General features: G+C 41.6%; 2 protein-coding genes across 4 annotated transcripts in view; both read right to left on the minus strand.

Moving 5' to 3' along the window:
• Positions 1-3379: 3379 nt before the first annotated feature.
• cers2a (ceramide synthase 2a) lies at positions 3380-14424 on the minus strand. Its single transcript, XM_031866401.1, has 11 exons — positions 14061-14424; positions 9313-9486; positions 9051-9168; positions 8684-8802; positions 7836-7893; positions 7464-7514; positions 7171-7263; positions 6233-6361; positions 5819-5925; positions 4963-5116; positions 3380-4870 (listed from the first exon to the last, which is right to left on the minus strand). The coding sequence occupies exons 2-11, from the start codon at positions 9483-9485 to the stop codon at positions 4724-4726; spliced, it is 1149 nt and encodes a 382-aa protein (XP_031722261.1). The 5' UTR covers position 9486; positions 14061-14424; the 3' UTR covers positions 3380-4723.
• A 1210-nt stretch (positions 14425-15634) lies between these two features.
• celf3a (cugbp, Elav-like family member 3a) overlaps positions 15635-24953 on the minus strand; it is a 25821-nt gene continuing 16502 nt past the window's right edge. For all 3 annotated transcript variants that reach the window (XM_031866400.1, XM_031866397.1, XM_031866398.1), the window contains 8 exons: positions 24566-24709; positions 23383-23527; positions 21759-21908; positions 21448-21507; positions 20757-20882; positions 20168-20311; positions 19873-20005; positions 15635-17653 (listed from right to left, as the gene is read on the minus strand). In XM_031866400.1, coding sequence (XP_031722260.1) covers positions 19878-20005; positions 20168-20311; positions 20757-20882; positions 21448-21507; positions 21759-21908; positions 23383-23527; positions 24566-24709 — 897 coding nt within the window. In that variant the 3' untranslated portion in view covers positions 15635-17653; positions 19873-19877. The remainder of the gene's footprint in view (positions 17654-19872; positions 20006-20167; positions 20312-20756; positions 20883-21447; positions 21508-21758; positions 21909-23382; positions 23528-24565; positions 24710-24953) is intronic.

The following is a 24953-nucleotide window of genomic DNA, read 5'->3' on the forward strand; positions in this document are numbered from 1 at the left end:
CCCCTCGCGCCCGCCCCCCGCGCCGCGCCCCCCCCCCCCCCCCCCCCCCCCCCCCCCTCTCTCTCTCTCAGGTGATCTGCTCCTCCTGGTAGCTGGAGGTGGAGATGGAGCCGTAGGGATCCACCACAGTCTGGGCACAGCGCACCACCGTCACCAGCAGAAAGAAACACAGGAGGAAGAGGAAGAAGAGAGCGAAGCCCAGGTCCACGTCCACCTCAAACTGTGGTGCGGCGTGAGGAGCCTGGTCCATGTGGGCGATGGCGACTGCTGATCCTTCTTTCACTGTTTTCTTTGTCAGCTCAGCACCACCACTCTGGGAGAAGGGCAGGCGTGTGCATGGCTGCTCTTGAGATGACAGTGATTAGGCTACTTGATGCCAGAAATACAAATCAGAAAAACATACAAAGATTAATAAAGAAATTACAGCTTCTGAATGCAGAGACATCACAGAAGTCCTGTTACTTAAAAAGCATGGTCCTCAGCATCCTGGCGGGTTAGTATCTATGTCCCTAGTTTGATTCTGGTCAGGGACTTTTGTTGCATTTCATCTCTCACTTCTTCTTTTCTTTAAAGTTGTAATTAACAACTACAGATTCATCTTCAGATTCCTTTCTTGAATAAATGATTCATCATTTTGTCTGTAAAATTACCAGCAGAACATCCTGGAAAGATATTGTCTCTATATTGCTTGTTTTTGTGCAATCAACAGTCCAAACCCCAAACAGTTTTGCATCACTATCACATTAAACAAAGAACAGTTCAAATGCTCAATTTATAGGACGTGGAACCAGAGAATGTTTGATATTTTCGCTTGAAAAATGACTTAAATGCTTAATTGATTATCAAAATATGTGCTTTATACCTTTTTTGTCAAGTTTACCCTTAGATTAATCCACTAATCTTTTTAAATCTACTGCTTTTATATTCGTCAAGTTAACACACCCATAACATATTTTTCTGTCTGTTTGCATATTTACAGGAATACAGTAAAGCTTTTCAGGTTTTAATAAAACAGATAGATTAGATCACAAAATAAATGATGGCTTGATGGTGAGAAACAATTATCTCTTATACATTTGAAATGTGTTTAAAGACACATTCAGCATTACCACAGGGTCATGAAGTAGTTTTAATCACTGTAACAGCTGACAGCGGCACATGATTTTAAAGAGAACCAGATTAGTGAAAACTGATGAAACATACTATCACTTTATTTTACAGATAAGCTGTCAAACTCACCATTCTGCATTGTCATCATGTGTTTGTTGCTGCAGTCTCATCCAAAGCTTTTAAAAGCTTTCATAGCATCTCCGCTGGGCTCCCTCTGAGGTTCCTCATTACTCCAGTTACACAAGACAGTCATCGGTTACCAAAGACTTTACTGTCCCCCTCCTCTCATGATCATCACAGGAAAAATGAGCAGAGTATGTGTGAGCCTTACACACACACACACACACACACACACGCACATGTGAGACACCCAAGCATACACTTGCACCTTCCAACCTCCCCCTGGCATGTAAAGCCTTTATTAATACTTAAACAGGAATTGAATAACAGTCTACACAGTTCACAAGTGAATCAAACACCCCAGCGCCTTTGTTCTCCTGTCACAAGGACCTCCATAGCTGTCACCAATTAGACTTCACACCACTAGAACTCAAGCACCTTAGGCGACACTGAGCTTATTCATTACACACGGCTGAAAAGGGAACAGAGGAAGGAGGGGAAACGTAATGTGAAAGGAACGGTAAAGATTTAAAGAGGAGGAGGAAGACTGGACACAGAAGGGGGGGTGTTAAGGAAAGCTCAGACGTCGGAACAGCAGAAAAAGGAGACGCATTAGCAATTAAATTACAGAGCCAGATGCGAGAGCAGGGTGGAAATTGACCCTGCCTCTTTAGAGCGGAGATTGTTACAGTGAGGCTGCCAGTGACAAGAACAGCGTGGAGGCACCAGGGTAAAGTGATCCCGCTCCATATGCAATTAGCCAAGAAGGTCTTTTCGGCTGAAGCCAAAACTACTGTAGAGGAAAGTGGTAGAGGAAAGGAGGAAGAAACGAGAACTGGTTTCTTTTTAGGATGGATGGAAAAAGAAGTTGATGAACTCTCTCAAACTTTCAAGCTGGATGAAGACCAACTGCTCCACTCAGGATGATTATAAAAAGCATTCGAGACATGTTTGGCAGCAGTGGGCCTCCCAAAAGTGTGCCAGCCAGGTGCTGCTCAGCGTGTCACCACACTGTGCCATCTGATATTATAATCGCTCCATGGTGCCTTCAGGGCCACTCTACACCAGCGGAAGCTATGACTGATTGATGGTGCTCATGCCAGACTGTGTTTGCTCCACTTCCGCAGTGACGGAGTTACTCCAAGACGGTGCGTTTATGTTGGCGTCGCCAATGAGAGGCGCATTTATCAGTTCCTGAATTATAGGCTGTAGCCTTTCACTTGAAATGTGCATTACCCTTTAGACACCCAACAGACATAACCGGAACTAAAAAGTCCTTAGTATTTAGAGTAAAACAAAAAAGTCCACTTTATAACCGCATTATGACTTCAGCCTTTTCTGGTTTTAAAGAATTAAATTGCTATAGTGATGTTTTAATCACTTAGTTCGTTGACATAAAATACTCAATTCACCATTTTAGTCATTTATATCAAGCAAAATGCTAAACTTATTCTGGCTCCAGCTTTTTAAATCATGTTTTTTTGTTTTAAACCATTGTGAATCTGTATTTTGGGGTTTTGGACTAGTGGTCAGACAAAACAAGCAAAAGTTTCACTAGTGTCTGACATTTTAACGTCGAAACAAATTATTTAACATAAAAACAACAATCAGATGTTGACAATGAAATCACCAGTAGCAGCCCTTAGTTGTTGACAAAGATTGCATCTCCTTCATTATTAAGAGGAATTAACACTTTTTTCATCCTTTATTTTCTCAGTAAATCAATTGGTTAAAAAAGCAAACCTGGATTTCCTGAAGCACTGATAATGACGAACGTTAAAATTGTCATTTCAGATCTTGGCGGAGAAAAGAAAACCGTAAAAGACAGAATTGTTATCCACAATTATCTTTATCATCATTGTCATTATGTTACATCTCAGCAACATGTAATGCAGATTAAAAACCATTTCTGTTGAAGCAAAGCTCTTTAGAGGGAGCTGCAGGTGATTGGTTGTCGTGAGCCGATGCAGGAAAGTTAGAGGCCCAGAGCGTTACAGTGCATGGAGTGTTGGATGTGATGGGGCACAAAGACAGCAGAAATAAAGACAAATGGGAGAGAAATAACATCTTTTTTCACAATAAACACTTGAAATGATGAAGGCACTTGCAAATCACAAGGTAGTAAATAATGTAAACCATACTTTGGTGTTTCATTTTTACATCTTTACTTCTTTACTTAAGATTTCATTCAACTTATTTTCTTTTTACAAAATGTACCAAAACACTGGCAACGAGAAACATCTTGGGTAGATAATAACAAGAATAAATATGACAAAAATTTAAATCATACCCTCTAAACTAAAAAGGCAATCTGGTTTGAATTGACATCAAACATTATTACTAAACTTGTTTACAAGATATTTAGCCAAGGATCTGTAGAGGGAACCATAAAGTGCATCTTTGGATGGATGGGAAAAAACAACACTGAATGGAAATGCTCGACTCTTTCAGCCTATAAAGAATTCATAAACAGTTACCGATTGGTTTGGGATACAAACTGCTCCCAAATTTAAACCATTGACTAGACTGAAAACAAATAAAACAAAACAAAATAAAATCATACAACTAAAAACCATATTAAACATAAACAAAACATTTAAAATGATCTCGGCGCGTTCTGCTTCTCAAAAATTGCAAATCATTCAAGACAAACTTCCATTTAAGGCACATTTCAACACGCAATGCAGATGTAGCACCTTATCGCACGTTTCTCAGACTGTTAAAAACATTATTTACCTCAGATTATTTTGTTTTAAACATCCAAACAAATGAAATTTAGAAAAAAAACAAAATGACAAACTGGCAGCTGCAATAACTGAATCTCACAAATTTGTTATTAACCGTAAGGAAATAGACTTAAATCAGCGTATGGTCCATGAAAAGACATCACCTTGGATCTCCTCACCATGCCACTGACTTCAGCGTGGTTATTTAGACCAAAATTCAGTCAGGTTGATGGGCGCTAATACTCGGAAGAGTTTTAACTGACTGTGCAGGAAGGGAGTGCCCGTCCTAACCACAGCAGCTCTTTAAAACACTCCCTTGCACAAAACATAAAGCTAGATTTGGCATCTGGCAACTCGGTCAGCAGCACAAAATCTTAGCATAAAGCAAAAGGAGACAAGAGAGGTGAGAAAAGAGGAGAAGGTGTGAGCGTGTAATGAGATGACCACTCTGCTGCTTAGGTGCTAAGCAGATCATTGTGGTTCTGCACCACAGTCTTCGTCTCCCCATTTAAGTTAATGTAGTCCACAAAGAAGTGAAATGATCCACTTTGGACTACTAGGGTTTCAGAAAGGAGGGTAAAGAAATGAGTAGGTGTGTGTGTGTGTGTGTGTGTGTGTGTGTGTGTGTGTGTGTGTGTGTGTGTGTGCTGCCGCCTGTTGCACTGTCAACATGCCACGCTCCCGTTCTTTGGCTTTCAGGTGAGGGCCACATGTGAGGGCCCATCATCACTCCTCACGCAGCCTCATCTCCAGCGCTCACAGTCCAATCAGTCCGCCTTACTGTGATTGTTGTTCAGGAGAGTGTGGCCGTTCTGCACGTGGCCGTTCTGAAACTTTCCCCTCTGCTCGTGAGCATGGTCTTCATCTTCCGACTCGGTCTCCTCTTTATCGCTCCGCTCGTCCTCGACAATTTCCTATTGGGTAAAAGAAGACACAACAGGTGTACAGTAGCTGCTTTCAGGTGAACGTGCTATGTGGCAGAACGAGCGAAAGTGGCAGTTCGTACGTTGCATGGCAGGAACTTGACGACCATGCGCACGATGAGCACTGCCCAGAAGATGTGCAGAGCCTGCAGCACGAGCATTAGCCCGTTGAAGAAGTAGAAGCCGAGGAAGGGGCGGTAGAGGGTCAGGGGGTACACACCCGTCGTATATATGATCCTGGACGAGAGGACAAAGGCAGAACAGAGAGTCCAGTCAGAGCCACCTACAGTCTCCATCAAAAGCCCATTGAGAGGAGCCAGAACTGTACACAATGTGTCCGTTGTACATTTCCATTAATTTGTTGCCCTAGCTTTAAGCTAATTCATGACATCTCTGCAAAAGGAATCAGTGCATGTTTCCATCAGCTACCTGTATGCTAACATAGTCAAGAGGCCACGATCAAACTGCATACTTAAAATAGAGCAGAAGTAACTCATCATGGCATTTCATTGCAGGTCAATGGCATTTTTGTTTTCTTAATGAATGTTTTTTTTCTCCTTTGAGCTGCTATTGTGATAGAGGGATGGGGGGGTGACTTTGTTGTATGAACATCCACCCCACGGTTTTCTGAATAGTGTCAGCTTAACATGAATGTGTCAATCTTAAATATTATAAAGGATAATGCTGGTATTATTCTATATTTTTCATAATACCAGCTAAAATGTCATATACATATATATATATATATATAGATAGATATGCCAGCCTTTCCACGAATAAAAGCCTTTTTGAGATATGTCATTTTTTTCTTCAAATTCCTGCCTGTAAATCACATATTTGAAAGAATGTGTGTCAAAATGTTGCACACATTTCTCAAATGTTCCCATCATACAGTAAAGTCAGTGACTAACACGGTGAATCCTGTAACATCGTTCTTACCAGAAGGGGAGGATTACGAGGCGGGAGATAATGAAAACTGCAGCGAACACGGTGAAGATGAAGTTGCAGGTTTTCCTCCAACCTGCATAGTTGAACATTTTGGCTGACTGCAATGAAAGGCAGAGAGATCAGAGTATCACCGGTTCATACATTCTCCTCTAGAGGGCACTCCAGGGAGGGCAGCAAAAGTGTTGCTTTAATGGTGTGTACTGCTGTGTGATTGTAATTAAATTCTAAATAAAAAGACACTTTCCCCGTTATTGGCATGTGGAAAAACACTAACAATTCATTAAATTATTTATATTGACTAAAAAAAACAAAACAAAACAAATATGTGTAAAATAAAAACTCATTCAGGCCAACTTTTATGAGTGAAACACCCCTTCTTTCTGTCATATTAGCATGTTCTCATACCTCCATGAAATAGTCGGAGGCATCATGCACCAACATGATCAAAGTCCCTGCCCGGATGTAGTTCACCATCCAGGAGAAACTGATGAGGGAAATGGTGGCTACATGGTGAATTATCTGCTCTTTGAAATCCTGGAGAGAGAAAAAGGGACAGGGGGACAGAGAGAGACAGACAGAGGGACAGAGAGAGACAGAGAGGGTTTAAAGGCAAAAATCAAAACCCATTTGGTCACTTATTGATCGAGCTGTAGACATTGGTCACTGATCGACCAGGGCGTGTTCTGATTGATTGATGCTGGATTTACAAATGATTAACACTGCACATTGCAGATTATATGGCTTCAAGGCTATAAAGAGAAACTAAATCCTCACATTAGATGTTGGATTTCAACACAGGGGATCGCTGGTAAAGTCCAGAAAACTGTTGTTTTGGTTTAACAGATTAGTTCCTCGTATTTGGTGAGCTTGAGTTAGAAAACAAGAGGTGGCACAGAGGTGGCGGGCTCGAAGGTCGGCCACCTTTCACAACAGCGCTTAAGACCTGTGGACAAAGCGGTGCAGCCGTCTCTCCGCGGTGTGATTTCACCACACAGAGCCGGTCACACATTAACCCACAGAGTGCCTCCTGATGCAACTTCCCCCGACTGGAGAGACAGTTTAGTTTTGTTGCTCAATCACTTCAACTTTACCAAACTGATGAAGTTGAGTTGAACATTATGTATAATGTTCCGAACGCTGACAGCTCCACTCAGTACGATGCATAAAGTCAGGTCCTCTTAATGGGGAAAATCAATATCCAAACCTCAAAATACACTGCCAACACAACAGGTCATTCTCATTATGTCATGCACTCTGAGAGCAATCGCTCCTGATGGAAGGTTTCTGAGGGGCTGTAAAGATGCAAACACGGGATAACAAAGCTTAAGATGCAGCTCACTTACCTTACGTTTAACATCCGTCGCTACGCTAAAAACCAGCGAGACATAGAAGCCTAGTTCGATCATGTAGTACCAGTACTGTGAAGGCAACAGTGGCTGGAAGAAAACAGGAAGAACAAAGCTGTTAGATAGAGTTATTAGTTGCATCATATTCTATTAGTTCAGTCATTTGCTAAACAAGAGTAAGGTTCTGCAATTCCCGTGCTCTCTCGGCTTGTTTAAATTTAGAATAAATGTGAAAATGATTTGAATCTAAACTCAATGAAAAGATGTTCCAGGTTATTGTACTGACATACCATTTTCGGGAAGTCATCCCACACCTTCTTCATATCATACAACCATGGTTTCTGAGGAGAAGTGGATACTCAATATTAATGAGGGTTTAAGTGTCCCACACAGCACCACGAGCACAAACAGCAAACTAGAACAAAGTGGAAAACAGCGGTTTTGTGGCATCAACCACAGTTACAATGCCAACATACAACTTCCTACTTTTGTTTGTATGAAGCAAACAGATCCCAACAAGTCAGGGAGACAAAAGTTGCTGGTAGAACAATAATATGTTTCAAGTTATTGACTAGTGTATGACTATTACACGAGATGATTTCACAAAGTGACACGTAGTGATTTTCTTTCGTGATTTTCTTTCAGATTCTGACAGTACTCACGTCAATAAGGACCGCCAGGCCAGCAAAGAAAGCAACAAGGTAAAACGTAAATCTCCAACTGTAAGAGAACACACAGCGGTCTCAGAAATCCAATGTGGGGTTATGAGAGACAGATGAGGACGATACAGTTCTTTTACTTTATATCACAAGGAAAAGATGAACGGACTAACATTTTAAAACCACATGTCACAGACAAAGTGAAAACCATAATCACTACAAACACTTCACTGGAGTTTGAACCTCAACAAACTCAATACTGAGTCGCATTGGGCAGAAAATAAATCCCTTTGATCAATGCGTTTTACAGTTTGCAGCGTTTTCCTGCTTGAACGCACAGCATGCATCCTCCTATCCTTGTTTTGCAACAAAAAAAATACTTGGGTGCGGTGTGTCAAAGGGTTTTTTTTTTAGTTGCTGCTTTCACACCACCGTCAAAAGAGCTAAACGCTCTAAATCACCTCATGACCCCTGAAGTCTAACCTGTGAGCCCTTGACGGTATCCTGACCCCGAGCTGGCGAAACGCTGCTTTAAAGAATCTGGCATTCGTAAAAGCAGGTCATGACAATGGTTGTTAATAATTAACCATTTAATCGTTAACCGACAAAAGTTATTTTGACACATTAATGCTATCCGTCCAAAAATATATAAAACGATAGCCGGTCCGCCTTCAGTGAGCCTGGGCCCAGAAAGACATTGTGTCATTGTGACTTCACTGTTCGCGGTCTCGTGCAATGTTCAATCAAAACAATTCATGAAATAGAATCAGGCCATTACATGCACACAGATTTCAATGAAAGACAGACAATGGGATTGGGGGTGTATTGTGTGGCGGAGGATGTTTAGCTACCATGCTTCCCGAAACTTTTTGAGCTTGTTGGGTCTGTCCTGGTTTCTCCGCCGCCTGAACCACCTCTGGACCTGTCGCACTGAACGGTCGGTGTGTTTGCTTAAACTCTCTACGGAGCTCTAAGAACAAAAAAGCAGGACAAGGAAGGAAGAGTCAGCACCGTCTTTAATGTCTGGAGTCAGAAAATGATGAGCGGTTACACGAGGCTTGGGGTTTGAAGATCTAGGATATTTCATGTTGTCTCTCTCATCCATTTACGCCTCAAACATCTCTGAATTCTGTGATTAGGCTCAAGCTGTGCTATTGCCAGAGGAGACACGGTATGTATGAAGCAGTGCTAGTTTCCTAAAGTAGGCAAGATCCTCACCTGTGTGGGTTGCTTTGATGTGTTGCAGAAATAGGACTCCAGGACGGGATTTGGAGGAGCATGAACACGCTGCTTGTCAGTCACTCCCAACAGGGAGGCGAGAGGAGTCGCTACCGCCCTGGAGAGAGAAAAACAGAGCTTTAAATGTCAGCTCACATTTGTCAGGAAGAAACATGCAAGTCAGAAAGGTAGAGAGGCAGATTAACGGGCAAACAACACTGTGACAAATCTTAAAAAACAGTCAGCGCTGGAGACGACCCACCTCTCAAATATCTGTCTGCAGACCAGGAAGCACAGTGCGATGGGTATAGTAACCCACAGGTCCTGCATTTTAGGGAAAATCTGTCCATCATGGTCCTTCAGGTCAGCCCAGCCGTGGCCTTCAGGAAACCAAATCCAGTCCGCCCATATCTGCTCACGAAGCCGGGACAACATCCTAAAAAGATGGAACGGGGGGAGAAAAAGGATTTGTGTTTTTTTTCGTATCATGTAAAAGGAAATTAAGACCGGTAATAAAAAAAAGGTTTCGTCTGCCTGGTGATCTCCATTCAGATTTTCCCCATTTGATAAATATAACAACTCACTCTCAGCTGTGACAATATCCTGAGAGAAGGAAGAGGAAACAGAGAGGAATGAGTATTGATTGGAGGTGATGAATCTCAGTGGGCATCTGCTACAGGCGCCGTATCTGGGCACTTCCTGTTCCAGATGAAGAGGAATGATGAAGTTCTTTTTTTTTTTTTGGCTATGCTGCACACAATGTAATCAGAAAGCCCATGAGCATTTTATTAGGCCCTCTAAACCAGCCTGCAGCTTGGCACCAAGTCCCATTCCTTGATAAATTCCTGCAGCTGGATGACATATTTACTCAGACATGTGTCTGAAATCACTCCGTGTATAATAAACGCTCAACGGTGACCTTGATGGGGAGCAGTAAACAGCTGCTGAACAGCTGAAAAAAAGGGGCCTTAGAAGCTAACAAAAAACTGTAATTATGTCTTTTTACCTGATTTAATGATTTCTCACACGCTGCATCATCGGGTCAAAATTCAACTTTGACCAATATTTATGACAAAATACCTGTCAGCTGTACCTTGGGTTTATCTCTAATTAGCAAACGTTATCTTTTAGGGTAATTTAAGGTTCCTAAGTACAGCCTCACGCTTGTTTATTCCTTTGTTACCGAGAGTGCAGAAAGATCTGCAATCAAACGACCGAAGATGACATTAGTGATGCTATAATCACTGGCAACTCCTCAATCGTACATTAAGTCACATGTGACCTTTTACAATGTCGGATCAGCTCATTTTGAGTCTGATCATCAGATCACGTCACATTGCCCCCGTATCCCCCTTTTTCAGTAAAAGTTTTGTGTCTTTAGCATGACCGTCTTTCTGGGGCAAATCATTTAAGAGGGGAAATTCTGCTTGTCACACATTTCCTAACAGATCTGTTAGTAATGAGTGTGGGTGTGTGGACTTCAACCCGTTATAAGCTCACCACGAATGCACAGTAACTCATGCAGGCTGCCTTTTGTCAGCAGAGGAGTTCCACTTCGACAGGATTCTCCTCAACCTTGAAACCACAGCGGAGATATGTCGACGTCTCCTATCTTTGGAAGTTAATCAGTGTGGGGATGTTGGTGAACCCGCTGCCTCCTGTGTCACCTCATGTCAGCGATCTACCATAAGCTCTTACTTCTATTCCACAAAACTGTCAAATTGAACATGTCTTAACTTGACTTCATGTGTCCAATCATCACGCTTAGATGACAGAAGACCCCGTTAACTCTTTTGAATGCGTCAAAGAGAACGGGCTCTCTGTGAATAGTGTTAAAGTATGTTAATGAGTAGAAGTTTTGTATTCAGTCCTGGAGTGAATTATGGGATTTGGGTAAACAAACAGATTTTTTCTTTTCTGTCTAACAGGAGGGGAACTGGAAACCACCCATTGGGGCTGCAAAAGCTCTCAGGTGTACATCCCACTTCTTACATGCAGAGTACTTATTTGCCTGTAGCTGAGCTAAAACGTTCACTATCATTGCATGTGACAGCAGATGAAGATTCCCCAAACCGCAGCAACCAGAAGTAAAGTGTGCACAGGTTATAACGCAGTAAATATCACTGTTTTGCGAGATGTTGAAGCAGCACCAGCCAGAAATGTACATTATCTAACAGCTGCTGCTTTTAGTTTACAGAAGAACAGGTCAGGCACCAGTGGTTTAGCAGCTGGAACTGCTGCAAGCTAAAGTAAACTTCCATTTAATTTAGTCAACCAAGCTGTGTTAACGTATCATCCAGTATGAAGAGTAACAAATAGGCAGGGCTGCCCCCTCAGAGTCGATTGCTTTGGTCGAATGACTTATTTGACTTATTTTAAAGAAACCTAGATTTAAAGTGGTGCTTTTGTGCGATTCTTTGTTGTTTTACAGATCTGTTTATTGTATCAACTAATCGATTAGTCTGTTGACTAAAGAATGTCTTTGGTCGAGGACAACCCTACAAACAAGTAAGACTTGTAGACTGGTGCAAACAGCTTAGCATAGACCTGCAAATGAATCACATTCTGGACTATGTTTTTAAAAAGGGGAAAAAGCTATTTCTGAACATTTATGCTATTCCACTTGGAAACGAAACATCAGGCATGTGCACACTATTAGTAAAGCAATTACTGCACTCTGTATTAATTGGCTTGTTGTACTGTCCCTCATATGTTCTCTGGCATTATCAGCTAATCCATTATCATTACCCGCCACTCAGCTAGTGCATGCACATCTCCACATTTTCATGACGGTGCTTGGAGAGACCAAAGTGCACTGTGCCACTGATGGTACAATGTCAGGGAACAGGAGTGGTGTTTATGGAAAGCCACCAAGAAGAGTGACTTTGTCTTAATTATGTTAATTCACATTTATTTTCTCCAATCTCAGCAACAGTATGTACTGTACTAGAAAGACTTAATAAACTCACTGCTGGCCATCTACAGTCCATCCTTGAGCAATGTCTTGACTGATAACTATGCTTCAAATAGATATATTTGTTTTCCTATCTTAGCAATAAACATCTGTTTAGCTGAAGGACTAACAAGACTCAGATTTAAATCATAATGGTCAAATTCTGTGCACAGAGGCCGAGATATCCTGACTGTTCCCTAGTATGAGTCAAGTCTGTGGTTAACACAAGCTTCAGAGATTTTAACGTTTTGTTCGAGGACATAAAACGTCTCAGTAAATATCCCTCTCGTGAATTTTACGTCTTTAAAAAGGCGGTTGCTAAATAAGACTACAACACATCAGCACGTCGTCTAGTCCGCCTTTTCGGCCTCGTTGTGGACACTCGTGCTCACGCACCTGTGATGTAGTTCGTCTATAGCATAACGTCACACAACACTTTTTTACTTCTGCCGATCCACGCTTCAGAAATCCTAAAAGTGGTGTTTATTTGTGAACATTATCTTGCCAAGGAAACTTGTTTGCTTTAGAGTTTATTTTCTGCAATAGTTCAAACTCCAGTGGAAATACACCGTTGCATGACGGTATGATGCAAACTACCGCGGATGGCCCACAAAAACATCTCATCCCTGCACCACTCTATGCCCGCTTCTTCTCTACACCCACAGTTTCCTGTGAAATAGGTCGAATGTGTGTTTTTTGAGCATGGGGTGATGCAATAGCTGACAATACGTTCACACAACTAAACCTGGGGGTTAAAGTGGTGGTAATGCACCAAGATATGCAATTATGAAGCAGCTAAATAGATTTTGGATAGATGTGCATAACTCTGCAGGTTTCATAATGTTCCAAAAAAATTACAAGACGCACCTTTAAAGTGTTAAAGCCGCAAGTCCAGGCAAGATAGCCCAGGCCTGGAATTTTCAGCCTTTGGAAAGCTCTGTCCCGAGGCACAAACATAACAGTAGTACTCCTCAGGAGAGGTAAACCACACTGCATGTGTAAACACGAGTGGAATGGGACTTTAACAAGGGGATCTGTATGATGTTGGTTTTCTTTCTTTAATAAAACCTTGAAGGATTATTCCTCTTGTTGTACAGAGAGGTTAATAAGATCAGACTGACTTGACTACAGCAGGACACAAAAAGGACTCGTATCTAATATCTAAAACAACGTCAGACAGACAGCGTCCTTCAGCCTTTGTATGATTTCAACTTCAGGGTTGTTGTCCCAATTTACAACTCAGTAGTTAAGTCGGTCACACGGCCTCCTACGCTGTTTGCGTAAACTCTTGCAGGGAGTGGCTGAGTGCGCATGAATGGCGCAAGCGGGGAGTCTCCCGGACATAGCGGAACAGACTGCCTGACTCAGTGAGATGGAGCTTTGAAGGGGAAGAAAAAAAAAAAAAAAAAAAAAAAAAAAAAAAAAAAAAAAAAAAAAAAAGTTTCCCCAAACACTGTCCCAACAGTCGTCCACTAACTCACGTTGTATGCTTTAGTTTCACGGGAGGGGCACGTGTACTCGTTATGTTGTGTTACAAGTGTCAACAACATAACGCAGTGGCAACTCTTCTTGGCGACATCTGCAGTTTACGTTGGAAAACTTTTTAGCGCATTCACAACTTGCACCACAACACGATATACACGCCGTTTATCTGTTGCACACAACTTCTGTATTTCCTCGCGGGGCGACCTGTGCTCCGCTGGGTTTTTTTTAGTGTGGGACGCTTTCACGACCTTCCGTTAATCGCGGTTGTTCCGAAACAAACACCGCCGACGCCAGGACAAGGCCTGTTAGCTCAACTCTGATGAGCGAGTCGGACGTCTGCCAACAGCTGAATCCGACGGAGCTTCAGTCAACGTTAGAGCATGTCAGCGAAGTTGAACGCGTAACGTTGTGCTCCGGTTAAACTTCACATCAACCCTCCAGAGAGGAAGACCCTCCCGTGTCCGTGTAACACATAGCAGCTTAACTGCGTTTAAGTAGCGTGCACCGACGCTGTAACAGCCTCCAGTGACACGTCCGTGGTGTAACGTGAGCTAACGGTGCAGCAGACTCACCTCACTGTATCCGGTAATGCTCTTAAAATGTCTCCTCTCTCCCGCAGCTGCTGCTCGTCCTCTGTTCCGGTTGTCGCGGAGGGGATTTCATGTAGCGTTAGTTCTGGCCATCAAAAAAACCACTCTCCAACTTGTCGGTCGTTAACTGAGCTGCAAAACCCCCTTTTGTCTTCCTTCTTCCCGACAACCTCAGGTTTGCCACATTCTAACTGTGTCGCACTTTCTCGCGAAAACACTTTTGTCCACCGAGGACAAATGCTTGTCACTTTTCCGTCCTATCAAAGTAATCTCAGTGGACCTCGGCTTGTTGCCCTTAGGCCGGGTCGTTCAATTGGTCGGTTATAGTGGATATTAGGGTAGTATGTTAGGATAGGACCAGGGGGGAGGGGCTTAAAGTGACGTGAGCCTTTACGATGTATGAGGGGTGGTTAGTGCCACGAGAGGGCGGCTGACGAGGAAAGACATGTCCTCCAGTGGAAAGAGTGGAATTAATATTTTGGAATTACTACAAATGTGTAATGTATACTGGATGTTGTGTTCACCCATTAACATACTCGCTTATCATTTACCTCAATGTTACTGCAGAAATAACCTGACTGTAGTCAAGTACAGGACCTGATATAATTAGTTGAAATACAACAAGTGAGAATAATTACGTCATTTTTGTGAGCTATTCCTTATTAGAATTGTTTATGGCAGCAGGTTTTTGAAGCAGATTTTATTTGCCAGGCCTGGGAGAGAAGGCAGAAGGTTTTGTTTAAGATCGAGCGGTGAAGTAACCGCTGTACTTTTTTATTGAATTAAAATTAGTGAAATGTGATTCCACTGCAGCTGTACTTTTGGTATCTTATAAACCCACGAGGGTCGGGCATGTTATAAATATAAATCTATCTATCTATTTTCAAGTCGTGTTTAGCCAGGCAGTTGTGCTCGTTGCCATGACTCAAGTTGAACAAGGCTTCAATTATATGTCGTGAATCCCTTTCAAATATGGTGTCACTGTTTTAAAAAAATGTGTTAAGCACATTGAATTTAGGTTGCCAGAGGTTTGATGAAGACCTCTAGATGGCACAGAGGACATGTTCATGTAATAAGCATAATCATCCTTGTTTTCTGTCTTCTGTGCCCATTTTTTTTGGAAAGCTGCCCAGTCCAAATACATTTGACCTTACCTAGATGGCCTAATTAATCAATGTGCTACTTTCTTGAGCCTACTCTACATATTGTTCTTTTTTTTCATCAGCATCATTATGATTTAAAAGGTGAACTTTCAATGTAATAAATAAAAATACATTGCAAGTGTCTTAACCATGTAGCTATTCCTATCGTTCCCATTGTGTAAATGCACAATTTTTGTTATCTTCTTCTTGCTCTACTGAACATTGTTGTTTGGTCATATCTATACTGAAAGTGAAGAGTGTCTCTAAGTGGTTTACTTAGCCCACACAAAGGTGCTGTATACAAGATTAGGAGCATGATGACTGTCTCTCAACAGCTCTCAACATGGCGACGGCTGTTCCAGTAGCTCGCAGCTAACAGCGCTAACAGAGCAAACAACGGCAACAGGGCTGACGGAGCTAAAAGTGTTTACCTGAGTGACAACCTGAGGTTGAGTGCTATGCTTCCACGACATCGTGACGGCGTTATCAGCTGTAACCACTGTATAACCTGAGGGGCACGCTCACATGCAATAAAAGCACGCGTGGCCACCTCTACTATGTAAACAAAGAATGGAGAAGTTCGGATTACAACACAAACAGAGGGAGACTTCATTCATTTGACTGTATGATCTGTGTATGATGGACGGACTTTATTTGCATAAAGTTGAGGTAAAGTCAGAATTATGCAAATTCTGATTCGGCAAATGGTCAGTCAACTCGCCGCGTCGTCTATCGTGCAGCGTAGGGCCGACTCTTCTGCTCTCCATAGAATTTAATAGGATCCGTCAACTTCACACAACGGTTTTGGTTGTATCTCCACCTATACCCTGTCATGTATCTGGCTTATATTTTGCAACATAAGTTATAATAGTATATCATCAAGCTAAAGTCTTTTGCAGCTGTTTTCCTCATCAGATAACAGATTCCCTCTCCTCATCCTGGTATCTGTTTATGCTATTAATTACCCTTCATACTTTCATGCATGCCAAAGGAGGCCGAGACATGCTTGGACGGGTCCAAACCAAACAGCTGCTTGCAGAAGGACTCAGTGCACGCCCGAATGTGGTGACAGACACCTCAGCCTTTTCCATCCTCTCCATACCTGACCTGGATATTTTTGCATGCTGTGTCATCAATAACTCATGGCCAAGGTTGGGTTATCAATCATTTAACATCATTGTGTGACATTATAATGGACATTTTGTACAGACTTGTAATTATACTGCACTTCAAGTAGCAACAATAAATCAGCAAAAATAGTTTTCTTCCTGTTCCTTGGTAAAGTTGGTCCACAGTTTCACATGCAACCAACACAGGAGGCCAGATGTTTTCCACTTTGCGCAATACTTCCTCAGGCCTATAGAGAGCAGCAAACACCCCTGGATAGCTCATTTATGATCCAACACCCAAACTTTGACACAACCATCGTCTATTCTCTCATCTCTTCTAACATTGTTGATTCATCATGCAGAGGAAAGATGAGATTTTTTTGGTAAATCACATGATGTGAACAGACACACATTTTAATTCTAAATTGTACTTTATTTTCTTTTAAAGACATATGTTTTAAAACAGCGATTGTAGAGAATAAATAAAGAAACATTATGTTGTTATTTTTTTTTTACTTCCATAGGTACATTTATGCAATTAAAAACTCTATAATAAGTGTGTTCATTGTCTTGAAGACCACAGAAATCCTCTTTTTTTTTCTTCTTCTTAAATTAAAAAAAGAAATTGTCACATCCCCCACCAACCCGCCCCACCCTCATCAAATTGATTACCAAATAAATTAAAACGTAAAAAATCAAGATAGAAAAATTCCTAGCCATCCCTTCAGCTTTGTTAATTTGAAAAGTAGTGGCAGCAGAGAATCTTAACTCGTGAAGTCCTTCAACTCCATTTTTAAACCAAGGTATGTACAGTGAGAGGAAATTCAAATCTCTTCCAGTTTAATTACCCCATGTTTTTAATTTACGTATAAATAATAAAACTAACTCTACATAACAATATTACCAATGGTAATAATACACTATAGTATTTTCTCTTTTCTCCGACTGTGTAGACTGGCCTCCTGTTAATGCCATAGACCACAAATCACACTATACAGTAGAACCCTGTTCAGAAGAATAACATCAGTGATATGCTTTTTCTTAACATGTAGATCTTGTTGCTGACAATAGAGTATGTACATAATATAAATGAATCCAGCTGTGGAATGATAGGAAATCTGGAGCACTTCTGATATTGCGGATGCGGATTCTGTAGATTTTATGCTGTTGCCGGTATTACTGCTGTTGTTTGTTGTTGTTTGAAAGCGCATACACGTGATACTGCTTTTTGTGAAGTCTTGCTCCTGTGCTATACGGTTGGTCAAACAACCAAAAAAGGCTGGGACATCCCAAGTGGTTTTCTTGATTGAACTCTTAGGTTTTCCTGGAGGTGAAGAAGAAGAAGAAGAAGAAGAAGAAGAAGAAGAAGAAGAAGAAGAGGAGAGAGAAAAAGAAAAAAAAGCACAGAGCATTTTAAACCAAATCACACACATCAAACACATAAATGTAAGACTTTGGAAGTGGAGTGGTGTCTGCAATACACACTGCTTGCACTGATGCCTCAGGGGAGTCTCGGTAATCAAATAGTGTCCATGCAACTCAAATAGTGACAGTCATACTGCTGCAAGTGTATGCACGTTCTTAGAAAATAGTTTGTCATCTCTTTTGGCAGGCAAATTAATTCAGAACATGCACAGCAGGAATTCTGGTGGGGATAACTATAACCTCCAAGTTTTTAGAAAACAGTTGGAGCTCATTTTACATTTATTCTAATGATATTCATAACCATGTCATTCACCAAACTGTAGTTTCTCAGGGAGGTAAGAGTATTCAAATCATCCATTTGTGATGCAGGTTGCTGCAAACAGGGCATCTGCAGGTACCAGAACAATCTATTTGTGACATTTTAAGACCTTATTCCAGTTTATCTAAATAGAACAATTTAACAAAAATGTGAATCATCTGTCCCTTATAAATATTGACTAAATTAAAAACTCCTTAACAAGCAGTCATTAATCCTCAAACTTTGTTCAAACCTTCTTAAATTTCTATAAACTATAATTCTGATTTATTTCTGATGATCAATATCTAACCTTTTCAAACTTGGTCAGTGAACTGCAGAAACCCTGCATAAGTCACTTACTGTGTGTTTTTGGTTATTAGAAATGTTAAGTGGACATTATTTGAATACTATAACACTTTGAGTATTTTTTGGTGTTGCATATCATGGTTTTGAAGTCCCAGAATTCCTACAGAGGAATGCACATCCTCAGCCAGCAGCACGTGTCACAGGAACCAAACAGCTTTACCCAAAACCTTTTAAAGTAAGGTTAGTGTCTCAGTTGGTACAACACACACACACACACACACACACACACACACACACACACACACACACACACACACGTACATGAATATTTTTAATACAAAACACGGATATATAAATGCACACACCATCTCGTTGTCTTACACTCGGGCCTCCCACGAATGCACCATCATTCACACACAAACACTATGTTGTCAACCATTTACAGGGGCACGTTCAGTACATTTCCAATCTCACAAAAAAACAACAAAGTTCAGGCACAAAGTCACTTGGAATTGAGTTACAACCAAACAAAAACCCCGCACTCACCGAAAACTACCACACCAACCAACTAAACAGAGGGAATATGTAAGAATGATAATCATGACAGACAAAAAGGAAACTAATCAAAAACCAAAAAGTCTAAAAGGAAAAAATAAATCTAATGTATCCATAATTGATGGACATCAGGCTAATTTAGCTCTTAGCACTGAAGCTTTTAGAGGTCTTGGGAAAAAAAAACAGCATGTCATGATAATCAATTACTTACAAATGCTGAGGTAAAGTGACAGTTATTGATCAGTGTTTGCAAGGAATAAAACCAGGACAAAATAATAAGAGGAAACTCACAACGCACCAAACACAGTTCATGGTCGCCACAGTAACCCGCCATGCAGTTGGAGCATGGTGAATCAAGGCAACGGCCCAAAATAAAAAATCGCTAATGGCAACCATCACAGGCAATATCGCCACAGCAACCAACACAGGCCAATTAACTTACAACGCAGTGAGAAGGAAGGGGGGGAGGTTTTAGCGGTTGCTAGGCAACCGTAGCCATAGCGACGCACATCTCCACGATATATGTATGGACGGGACAGTCTTGAGAGTGGTGTGATGTTTTTTCGGGAAAAATGGCATATGGCACAGCACAAAAACAATAAACGAAAAGTAAAACAAAAATTAATGACGAACAGTAGTTGGCATTCAACCCTGCGATAGAACACTGGTTAGACAGAACATTTGAACCGAGTGAAAGTCTACTTCTCAATCAAACTGTCCCTCGACATACTGAGCACACAATGTATTTCAAATTGATGAGTGCTGCCACCTCATTAAAGTTAATCTACTGTAGGGTTATTGACTTCTTCAGTTCCACATGAAAGACGGCCATTTAAGCACTGAGCCCCCCAATTACATCCACTCTGTCTCTTTAACTTCCAGTCATATTTTCGGCTGTCTATCAATCCATTCCCGAGCCCGCCCCATCTCCTCAAGCATGTCAATAGACAATAACTAACCTCCTTCAGTAAGGCCTGTTGGCATCCTTGGGCCTCTTCAGTTGCACCTTCAGTCTCTTCATGCCGATCTGGAAGCCGTTCATGGCCTGGATGGCAGTCTGGGCGCTGGATGGGTTGTCAAAACTTACAAAACCTGAGGGGGAAGTAACAGGATGAAGGAATCAAACACAAACATTCGCCAACAGCAGTAGCATTTATAGGGAAGAAAGAGGGGAAAGTAGATGAAGCTAAAATGATCTGAAAACACGTCTTTCTTTACATAAGAAAGAACGTTTCAGCCATGCCAGTGACTCACCAAAGCATTTACTCTGGTTGGTGGCGCGGTCCACAAACACCTTTGCAGAGATGACGTTTCCGAAGGGAAGGAACATCTGCAGTATCTCAGAGTCAGTGAACTCCTGTGGCAGGTGGTAGATGAAGATGTTACAGCCCTCTGGACCTGTACACAAATAGAGCCGCGACGACACAGACGTGACATGACACGACAAGACAAGTTAGGCAATCAGTGAGTTCGTGTGAGTAACACAATGTACAACAGTAATAATACATTTTGGTCTCTGGGACATCGTGATGGACATTTTATACGCTAAACAGTAACAAAATAATCAAAATAATACTGTATAGTTTGGTCAGTAATGGAAATAATCAGTAGTTGCAGTCTTTATCTTCACTGTGGTAAATGGCATCATTCAAATGAGTTGTAAAAGTCTGCTAATACATTTTCATATCATGAAAACCACGAATGAAAACTAACAGATACCTAGAAAGGTTAGCTGTGACATTAAGCATGTGTGTGTGATTTGTGGTGAATGGGCTAAAACATGCCAAACCACTGGAATGTTTCTCTAAGATATGAATATTTGTGCACAGCTCTTTGAGTTTACCTTCTCGTTGCTGCAGCTGCTGCGGCTGCTGCGGCTGCTGCGGCTGCTGCGGCTGCTGCTGAGCCACCAGCGTGGGCTGGTGGGGGAACGGCTGTCCCACCAGGCTGTAGGCAGCAGGGTAGGTGGCTGATGGGGGAGGAGGAACAGGTGAGCAGAGAGCAGCGGTGAAGCATGATAGAGACTGCAAACTAATCAGTTTCTCCTCAAAACAACATCTGACAGAGCTGCATTCCCACCTACAGATTTGCTGAAAACGCGGCGATGCTTTTGCATTTAGTTTGTGACTCACAGAGAGGGCTGCAGGTATTTACAATTTGTAATATATGTGCATGTTTTGACTTTGGATGTCAATTTCTACTTTACACATGCCGTGTTGGGTAATGTAGCCGCATCCCATTATGTTACATAAAACTGTTTTGCATTCTGGTTACACTGACTGGAAGGATATTTCTACGAATCAAAATCTGAAGTCCAGTCAAACTTTATGTGAAATGTATATTTGTGAGATTATTTTTTATTTAATTTTTTTCTCCGACAAACATTGATACTCCAAAAAAGATATGCAAACTTATTATCAGTAGCAGCAGTAAGGCAAGTATATAGCGATACATTCATATGAATAAATGGTAATTTATGTCACATTTTATGGCGCTACATCGGACACATCTAACACTGAGACAGTGAGGCTCACCTGTATAGTGCTGCATGCCTGTATAAGCTTGCTGCATGGGGTCCAGGACAGGACTCTGAGCTGTGGCAGAGTAAACACATCGTCAACAACTGCTATATGCACACACAAAAAAATCCTGAATGCTATTTGGGGCACATCAGCACGCTCCAAATAACATTTAGTGCTTTAATTTAATCTCCTCTTGATTAGGCCCTCGCGGTTGCACATCAAAACGGGAAGCCTGTGAATTTGTGGATGAATATAATTTTCACAGCAACACAGTTGTTCTCTACTTTCTTGTGTAGCTGCTGTTAAGGACGTTGTGGCTATACCTTGATAGGCATGAACGCCATTGGTGTACAGGGCCTCGGTTGCTGATTGGCCGTTGGACAGAGTTGGAAGCGAGGCGTAGCTGTTCAATGTGAGCGGTGGAGGCAGAGCAGGAAGAGGTGTGCCTGCCATGGAGGGTGGAGTGTTGGTACCTGGAGACATTTTATTTTTATTCAAATAAATCCAATCAACAGCAGGAATACGGAATTAAAAACAAGACAAAGAGGAGATTTGTGCTGGGTATCAATAGATTTGTCAATCAACAGAAAATTATTTGACTTCCATTTTGTTTGTTTCTTTAGTCATTTATTAAATTCAAGTCAAGCGAATTTATTTATTTAGCCCAATATCACAAATGTGCCTAAAGGAGCTTTACAATCTGTACAGCATATGACACCCTCTGTCCTTTAACCCATTGAACCAGAAAAGGAAAAAACTGAACTTGGGAAAAAAGAAAGAAACCTCTGGAAGAGCAACTGAGGAGGGATCCCTCTCCCACGATGAACAGATGTGCAATAGACAAAAACATAGAATGTAAACATGTATGAAGAAAAACTAAGCTCTAACAAGAGTAAGAGTTCACAGCCAGGCGAGCGGCTCTGAGAGGGCTGCACTTTGGCACAGCGGTGCTTTGAGCTAAATGCTAGCATCAGCATGCTAATTTGCTCACAATGACGAGGCTGACATGCTGACGTTAAAGGTACCCCGTGGAGGTTTTGACCTATAGTAGTGCTATGAAGCATATTTTTTTTAATGATGCTCGCGAGAGTAGTGATACGCATTCCTGCCAACGGTTTCACACGACACCACCGAGCTACAGGTGGCTGTAATGCAAAGAAACAAACTAGTAAACATGGATGCAAACAATGCAGGATTTAAAAAAATTCTCTATCAATCAACTTTGCAAATGTTTTATAAGAGAGGAAATGCATTCAACACTATATTTGTAGACCTAAAGGAGACAACACGGTGCGTTGTGGTGAGTAACATTCACTCTCAATATAACTTCTGCTTGTTTACAAAAAAGAAACTCCACAGGGTGCAGGTGATGTTTACTCTGATCATCATCTTAGTTCAACATGCTAACATTTGCTAAAATACAGCCAAAGCAAGGTATTTGGTCATGAATCACAAGATTGGACACACTAAAATTTGACCTGATGATGGCACTAAATTAATTAGCTAAGGGATCACCAAAGTTATTACAATTCATCCTGAGGGGGACATCAATGTCTGTACTTTTGCTGTTTACAGTTTCATTAGTTAAAAGTTGCTGCTTATGTCTGTTTCATATCATACTAAATTGAGTACTGAGTTGTTTTTCCAAACTCTCAGATATCAACATTGGCATCGCCAGTGTTAATCTGGCTATAATACAGACTATCCAAGTACTTGCAGGATGCAGGTACTCTAACTCATTTACCGTTTTACTGCCTTTTCCACATTAAACGTAAAACCTGACATGGCTAACATCATGGCAGACTGAGGAAGAAGAAAAAAAACTACAAAATAGATGTTTGTTATTTTGTCCTCTTAGGTCCACCTCTCTTTGTGTAGCTGCACTCATATTTCAGGCAGAAATCTAATCAGGGCCGAACGGGCCCAGACATCACTGCCTCTCATTACCTGAGGAGGGGGTGATGGATGAGAGCGGCGTGGCAATGATGCTGCTGGGGTTGAGGGCGGCGAGTTGCTGCATCTGAACCGCCGCCACGGTGGCAACAGGAGAGAGGTAGGCCGACTGCGCCACCAGGGCCTGCTGCTGCATCAACTGGAGGCCGGAGAGAGAGAGAGAGAGAGAGAGAGGTTGTGTTAGAGAGGAGGGGAGAGAGGGAGTCAGGTTATTGTGTGTTTAGAGTAAGGAGAATGATGTGAAGGATCTGACAGTGTTTCTTTGTGTGCAGAGTGCAGACTTTAGGTGTGTGTTCCCTGAGTGTAATCTCAGGCTTATAAAGTAGAGAAACTAAACCAGGAGACTTTACACATCCAACACATTGTGAAAAGGCTCAACTTCAGACATTTAGTGAGTGATTTCTGTAGATTACAATTGCAGATGGACACACTTTGTTCACATTTACGTTATTAACTAGTCATAAAAGTCGAACATATTTAATATAGTTACAATGGCTCCCATCTGAACCTCAATCAGGAGTCAATATATTTCAAGGCCTCAGCTCTGTATACGCTGCGGCTGCAACATAACACAGACGGACAAATTGTCCTTGGTGACTCGTTTTTTCAGACCTGACCAGACGCTTCATGCTATTCCTAATCAGTCAGTGTGCTGAATCAGGTTAGAATTGGTATTAATTGGTAAATAGTTTCAGATGGCAATTTTATTTGGGGTTTTAGTTTAGCTTTTTATTGAAGAAAAGAATGTCGCTATAAATCAACACATCCATTACAGGTAAAAAAAAAAAAAAAAAAGAAAGAAAAAAGCGTTGTCAGGCCTCCTTAAGCATCACAAACTGAACGACTGTAAATGAGCCAAATCTGAAACCATTTGCAGTAAACGGTCAATTAACAACGGGAGCAGTAATGTGGCTTCACTAGAAATCTTTCCTGTTAAAATCCTCTTGTATGACATTAAAACGCTTCTATTAGAATCAGATGGAACACACTGAGGAAAGTTTGCTCTCCAGAACATTCTGTAGATTTTGAGTCAAATATTTTTTACTTTTTATTTTTACATCAGCTCTTACTGCAGTACTGGACTAATCTTCAATCGCGTAATTGTTCTTCACAGACAACCAGTAGGCACAAAGAACATGAAACGTTGTTTTCTCTGTGTTTCATTGTGGATACTCACAGCCTGCGTGTAAGCGTTGTAGGCCCCGAGGTGCAGGGTCATGGGACTGATGACTCCCAGCTGAGAGGCCACCTGCTGCATCCGCCGGAGACCTCGCTCCTTCTCTGAGTCGGCAAACTTCACCACCAGGCTGGACGAGGCGCCCTGCGGAGGAAATGGGACACTTCAATATAACTGGACATCCTGGTGGTCTAAGGATCAAGACAATCACTGCATCCTGGTTCCAACCTTTGTTGAAAGTCATTTTTCTCCTCTGTCTCCTCTCATTTCTTATCGGTTCTGTACTGTCTGTTTACTGTTTTAATAATTCCTGTTTTTACTGAATTAAATATATTAGTTAGACGTGTGTGTGTGTGTGTGTGTGTGTGTGTGTGTGTGTGTGTGTGTG

Source organism: Anarrhichthys ocellatus, unplaced genomic scaffold (genome assembly GCF_004355925.1).
Source record: "Anarrhichthys ocellatus isolate YVR2014 unplaced genomic scaffold, GSC_Weel_1.0 scaffold35, whole genome shotgun sequence".
Lineage (NCBI taxonomy): Eukaryota > Metazoa > Chordata > Actinopteri > Perciformes > Anarhichadidae > Anarrhichthys > Anarrhichthys ocellatus.

Coding starts and splice junctions, on each gene's coding strand:
- cers2a (XM_031866401.1), bottom strand. CDS start 9,485: ATGTTGTCCCGGCTTCGTGAGCAGATATGGGCGGACTGGATTTGGTTT. Junction 9,169..9,312: donor TGCAGACAGATATTTGAGAG/GTGGGTCGTCTC, acceptor TTCTCTCTCCAG/GGCGGTAGCGACTCCTCTCG. Junction 4,871..4,962: donor TCAAGTTCCTGCCATGCAAC/GTACGAACTGCC, acceptor TTTACCCAATAG/GAAATTGTCGAGGACGAGCG.